The 6601-nt window shown below is 47.7% G+C and overlaps 1 protein-coding gene across 2 annotated transcripts in view; it reads left to right on the top strand.

The window, feature by feature from the left end:
- C1S (complement C1s) overlaps positions 1 to 6601 on the top strand; it is a 16734-nt gene extending 10133 nt beyond the window's left edge. For both annotated transcript variants that reach the window (XM_019627701.1, XM_019627702.1), the window contains exons 11-12: positions 4275 to 4349; positions 5397 to 6601. In XM_019627701.1, coding sequence (XP_019483246.1) covers positions 4275 to 4349; positions 5397 to 6190 — 869 coding nt within the window. In that variant the 3' untranslated portion in view covers positions 6191 to 6601. The remainder of the gene's footprint in view (positions 1 to 4274; positions 4350 to 5396) is intronic.

Genomic DNA, 6601 nt, shown 5'->3' with positions numbered 1-6601 from the left:
AGTATATAACAAACTCTGTATTTTGAGTGGAAATGTTAGGGGGTCGTCTTATACGCCCAGTCGTCTTATACGCCGGCAAATACGGTATTTATTTTTATTTTAAAGATTTTATTGGGGAATTGGGGGGAGGGGAACAGCGCTGGGGAATTGGGGGAAGGGGAACAGACAAGTTGCTGTCGTTTTTTGTTCTTCAGTCTTGTTGTGGAGGATGTTGCTTCACTGGCCCATGTTGGTATTATCATTGCGCTCTTCCCGGATGAGGCAGATTGGTCACCGGCCTCTGGATGGCCGCTCACGGCGGCTCTTGGCAGCTCACGCTGGCTGCCAGCCGCTCATGCTGGCTGCCGGCCACACAGTAGGTTATGGCAGCCCACTGCAGCAGGGGCTGCAGCCTATGCCATCGCAGGTGACTCATGGCAGCCCAGCTCCAGGTCAAGCTGTTGTTTACCATCTTAGCTGTAGAGGGCAGTGTCAGTGGCCCTCATGTGGGCTCTGAATTGGGGCCCTGCTGCTAAGAGCTGGCGTCCCAAACCAGCTCTTAACCAACGTGCCACTCAGCCGGCCCCTGTCCATCAATTTTAAATGATAGCCTTGCTGGGTAGAGTACCCTTGGTTGTAGGTCTTTGCTTTTCATCACGTTGTGTATTTTGTACCAATCCCTTTGGGCCTACAAATTTTCTGTTGAGAAATCAGCTGACAATCTTATGGAAGCTTCCTTATAAATTACTAGTTGCATTTCTCATGCTGCTTTTAGGATTCTCTCTTTGTCTTTAACCTTTGCTATTTTAATTATAATGTGCCTTGGTGTGGACCTGTTTGGGTTCATCTTGTTTAAGAATCTCTGAACTTCCTGGACTTTTATGTCTATTTTCTTTCACCAGGTTAGGAAAGTTTTCAGTCATTATTTCTTCAAATAGGTTCTCAATCTCTTGCTTTCTCTCTTCTCCTTCTGGTACCCCTATCATGCATATGTTGTTATGCTTGATGTTGTCCCAGAGTCTCTCTCTCTCTCTCTCTTTTTTTTAAGATTTTATTGGGGAATTGGGGGAGGGGAACAGCGTTGGGGAATCAGGGAAGGGGAATAGACAAGTTGCTGTCCTTTTCGTTCTTCAGTCTAGTTGTAGAGGACATCGCTTCACTGGCCCATGTTGGTATTATCATTGCACTCTTCTCGGGTGAGGCAGTCACTCGCTGGCCATTGAATGGCTGCTTATGGTGGCTCACAGCAGCTCACGAAAGTGCACACCAGCTGCCGGCCAGCCCCACTGCAGCCTACACTGTTGCTGGTGACTCACGGCAGCCCAGCTCCATGTCAAACTGTTGTTCACCATCTCAGCTGTAGAGGACCCAGCATCACTGGCCCGCATGTGGGATTCAAACTGGGGCCTTGCTGCTCAGAGCTGGCATCACAAGCCTACTCTTTTTTTTTTTTAAGCTGAGCCATCCAGCTACCTGTTGGCAGCTCAGCAGCTGCTCAGCTTGGGCTGGACTTGAACTGCTGTTGCTCAGAGCTCAAACTCTTGAGCGAGCTCTTAACCAACTGAGCCACTTGGCCGGCCCTCCAAGCCTACTCTTAACTAATGCTCCACTCGGCGGGTCCTGTCCCAGAGTCTCTTAAACTATCCTAATTTTTTGGGATTCTTTTTGCTGTTCTGATTGGGTGTTTGCTGCTACCTTGTCTTCCAAATTGTTGATTAGATCCTCTGCTTCATCTAGTCTGCTGGTGATTCTTTCTAGTGCATGCTTCACTTCTGACTGGTTCCTTTTTATGGTTTCTATGTCATTTTTTATGCTTGGGGCGTATTTTTTTGTTTTCTAATTTTGGCTACCTCTTGTATTTGTCTCTGTGTATTAGGTAGATCTGCTATGTGTCCCTGTCTTGGCCAAATGGCCTTATGTAGTAGGTGCTCCATGAGGCCCTGGCACAGTCTCTTTGGTCACTTGTTCCAGGTGCTCCAGGAGTGTTCCTTGTTTGGGTTGTGTGTACTCTTCTGTTATAGTTGAAGCTTGCTTGCTATTAGCACATCAGTGGGTGGCGTTGGCCCTCAGTCTGATTGCCTGTGGGGTGTGGCCACATCCATAGCTTACGGGCTGCTCTCAGGAGGGCTTCCCCCTCTTAGTAGGATTTGATCTAGTGAGTTCTGGTGCCTGTTGAGACCGCCCTTTGTGTGTGCCACTGGCAGGGATAATTACATGGTACTCTGCTATGGCCTGAAGCCAACCTCCAAGTATATTGGTTCTGGGGCCTCTTGGGAGGGGCTCTGGTGCAGGCCCAGGTCACCCATTGCCTGTGACCAGCCAGTGACTACCTGGTAGGAGCTACAAAGTGATCTGTGGTTGTTCGCTGCCTGTGTTAATGTTGGAGGCAGGTGGGAGAGGCCATGCTGCGAACTGAGGACAGCTGCCACCAATGTCAGGCCTGGGGTAGCTTCGCAAAAATCCAGGGTACCCCAAGTCCTGCTTCCACCTGATGGTTCCCTTAAGATTCAGCCACTAATAAAGCCTTGTATGGTATGTGAGTTGGGTGAGGCATGGTCTCGGGGAGTCATTAGAGTTGGAAGAATTGTGGTCACCAGGTTAATGTAGACTCTACTTTGGTGCCAGTGCTGAGCCTGGAGCTACTCAGCAGCAAAAGTCTCAGAGCACACTGAAGCCAGCCGCTGCTTGCCTGCGGCCCATGGACTCTGATAGTTTCCCAAGAAAGACTGCAATATGAGCAGGGCTGGCTGCTCTCAAGAAAGTGTCTCCAGCATTGGAGGAGTTGGGTGGCAAAGGGTCCCAGCGGAGCGCACCAGACCAATTCAGATTCAGATTTGGTCATGGGTGTGGGGAGAGGGCTTATCACAGGAAAGATGGTGCTTTCCGCCAGTTGTATGGGAGGAAAGATTCCACACAGGGAAAATGGTGACTGTCCTCCAGCCCTTGCTATGAAGCCACACACCTTACTCTGGCCCTTGTATGACTTCAACGTCCCCTGAGTCACTGTCCCTCTGCCAGAGCCCAGGGGGAATGCCTGGACAGAGCATCTGTGTGTGGTCTGTTTAAGAGGATGCCTGGGTTTCCTGCAGCTTTCCATCCCCACTGTTTTGTTGGAATCCCCACTGTTTTTCACAGCCAGATGTTGTGGGGGCTCCTCTTTCTGGCACCAGTACTCTGGGCTGGGGAGCCTGGTATGGGGCTGGGGTCCCTTGCTCCTCTGGGGGAAAATTCCATGGCTGAGAGCTCCCTCCTGATTCTTAACCTTCACACAGAGGTTTGGGGTCAGCCTGTTTCATGTTTCTGTCCCTCCTACCAGTCTTTCTTTTCTTTTTCTTTCTTTCTTTCTTTTTTTTAAAAGATTTTATTGAGGAAGGTTAACAGTGTCGGGGAATTGGGGAAGGGGAACAGCCAAGTTGTTGTCCTTCAATCTTAGTTGTGGAGGGCACACTAGCTCAGTTCCAAGTCCAGCAGCCATCCAGCCGCCTATCGGCAGCTTTCTGCCACTCAGCTCAAGGTGCTGTGTTCAATCTTAGTTGCAGGTGGGCGTAGCCCACCATCCCATGCAGGAGTCGAACCAGCAACCTTGTTGTTAGGAGCACGCGCTCTCACCAGCTGAGCCATCCTGCTATCTTTTGGCAGCTCAGCAGCAGCTCATCTTGGGCGCAGCTCACTGGCCCATGTGGGAATTGAACCGGTGACCCTGTTGCTCAGGGCTCGTGCTCTTAACCAATTAAGCCACTCAGCCGGCTCCCTCCTACCAGTCTTGGCATGACTTCTTCTTTATATCCTTAGTTATAAAACTTCTGTTCAGCCAGACTGCAGATGATTCGCTAGGTTTATTGTTCTATAATTTAGTTGTAATTTTAATTTGTTCATGGGAGGAAACATGCACAGTGTTTATTCACTTCCCCATCTTGGATCTTTCTCATGACTGGCTTTCTTGATGGAGAGGCTTTGGTAGTACTAGATGAAAGGCTGGATGAGACACAACATGTCCCACTTCATTGCTTTTAAAATTTTATTTTAATTCATTAATTTCATTTTCCCTTTTGAAGCACTTTCCCAATGTTTACCATAACCATCTTCCTTCTGTATTGAAGGCTATTCCTTTCCCTCCCTAGGCAGTATAGAGGTAAAAGAGATGGTTTGGAAGATGTTCTCAAGATTCTTTTCTAATTGATTTGCTCTGATCGCCTCCTCAAATCCCAGAGGAGCTGAAGCTCTCAATGGAAGGGGGGAATGGAAGAGAAAAGATGTGGTGGTGAGTGTGTCCTGTGTCCCTTGTGTTGTTCCAGGGGAGTATCGCTGCGCTGGAAATGGGAGCTGGGTGAATGACTTGCTGGGCACAGAGCTGCCAAAATGTGTTCCAGGTAATCAGGGCTCAGTCTTGGGTAGAGGCCATAGCCACAGTTGCAGGTGAGTGGGGTCACCTTCAGAAAGCAGCTGTAATTATCTTGGGAAAGGACTTAACAATCTGGGCCTATCAGAGTCTAGCTTAGTGAGGTACAGACAATAAAGGAAATGAAGGGCTGCAGGCAGATCAGAGTTGAGTAGGAGAAGGCTCTCAGGCAAAGCCAGGATAATACTCCTGATAGTAACAACAGTGTTACCGAGAGCTAATTGATTGCATCTATTATCTCATTCAAGTCCTTGCAACAACCCTACAAGTTAGGTATTATAAGTCCCACTTTACAGATGAGTGAATTGAGTGCAAGTTCACAGAGTTAGTAAAGGACAGTGGCAAGCTTTGAACTCAAGTATGTTCAGCTCAGAGTCCATTCAGGTTGACTAGTGAGGGATTTAGTTAAGCCAACTTCATCTGAAATACAATTCAGTTTTAGTTATACTGAGTAATAGCAAAGTGATCGAACCTGGAAGCAGTCAACGGGGAGTGAGATGTAAGATGAAGGAAGAGAAAGCTCTCTCTGCCCTACTTCCATAGAGCACTAGGAGGTTCTCAGCGGCAATTAGGACTTCAGTAAAGAAGATGATTAAGTGTTTGATCTGGGCCTCAGAAGAAGGTAGATGCTTGCCTCCCCTACCATCTGTATGAGGAAAGGATCTCCCAGTGTGGCTCCCACCCAGTTGAGCCCCATGTGCCGAGCCTGGGGTGAGGTGTGGCTCTACAGGGGCCTTGAGTCAAGCTGTCCCACAGTGTGAGGCACTGGTAATTCATACATTGCCTTGGTTTACTCAGTTTCTCCCACAAGCCTGCTTGTAGCATTGGCAACATGGGATGTTTGTTCCTTATGTAAGTTCAGAATTCGTCAGGTATTGAGATGGTTGACTAAGTACAGGGTTGACTATACTATGTTAGAGAGCTCTAAGCTCAGCAGGTTTTTGAATGGTTTTGGATTTGCAGAAGGCCAGTGATATATTTCCTGCTCTCTCCCCACCTTGTTCTTGTTCCTTTCTAGTCTGTGGCATCCCCAGTGAAACCCTTGAAGGAAAAGGGAAGATATTTGGAGGATTCAGAACAGATATTAAAAAATTTCCCTGGCAAGTCTTCTTTTCGAGTCCACGGGCTGGTGGGGCTCTCATTGATGAGTACTGGGTGCTAACAGCAGCCCACGTTGTGGAGGCATCCCAGAAACCAATAATGTATGTCGGGTCTACCTCAGTGCGTAATTCAGATCTGCAAAATGCCCAGATGCTCACTGCTGAGCGTGTGTTTATTCATCCTGGCTGGGAATTCCTGGATGACCCGGATACACGGAAGAATTTTGACAATGACATTGCACTAGTGCGGCTGAGAGACCCAGTGAAAATGGGACCCACTGTGTCCCCTATCTGCCTGCCAGGCACCTCTTCAGAATACAGCCTCTCAGTGGGAAGCCTGGGGCTGATCTCAGGCTGGGGCAAAATAGAAAACAGAGATCACGTTATCTTGCTCAGAGGGGCAAAGATACCCATTGTACCCTTATCAAAGTGCAAGGAGGTGAAGCCGAAAAATCCAAAAGTTGATATAAAAACCTATGTTTTCACTGATAACATGATCTGTGCTGGAGGAGAGAAGGGTGTTGATAGCTGTGATGGGGACAGTGGTGGGGCCTTTGCTGTAAAGTACCCCGATGATTCCAAATTCTATGTAGCTGGCCTGGTGTCCTGGGGCCCCCAATGTGGGACCTATGGGATCTACACACGAGTGAGGAACTACATAGACTGGATAATGAAGACTATGCAGGAAAATAGTACCCCCAGCATGGACTAATCTATACACATATCTCCAGCCTTTCCAAGGGATACAACCAATCTGTTGCTTTCCATTCTTCACAATATTCCCATCACTTCACCATGACTGAGTGAAGACATGGGATATATGGCTGGAGGCAGTGTTTTATCATAACATTATGTTGGTCATTCAGTGTGGTCTGAATCTGTGAGTTCCTCTCCCTTGAATACCTACTATGGATAACAACACGGAAAGGGCACTGCTATTTTGCACTATTCCACATGGAGTCCCTTTTTCTAATGATTGCCTGGTATTACAGTTCTGACTCTGAAATTTACTGTTGGGCATATTTTTGACTTTTTGTTTCCCCTTTACCTGTTCAGAGTTCCATTTACTTTATCATTCTCAATGTCTACTATCTACTTGTAATAAAGCATGTTTATAACCCAG

Source organism: Hipposideros armiger, unplaced genomic scaffold (assembly GCF_001890085.2).
Source record: "Hipposideros armiger isolate ML-2016 unplaced genomic scaffold, ASM189008v1 scaffold_739, whole genome shotgun sequence".
Classification (NCBI taxonomy): domain Eukaryota; kingdom Metazoa; phylum Chordata; class Mammalia; order Chiroptera; family Hipposideridae; genus Hipposideros; species Hipposideros armiger.
This window is presented reverse-complemented; position numbering and strand designations above follow the sequence as displayed.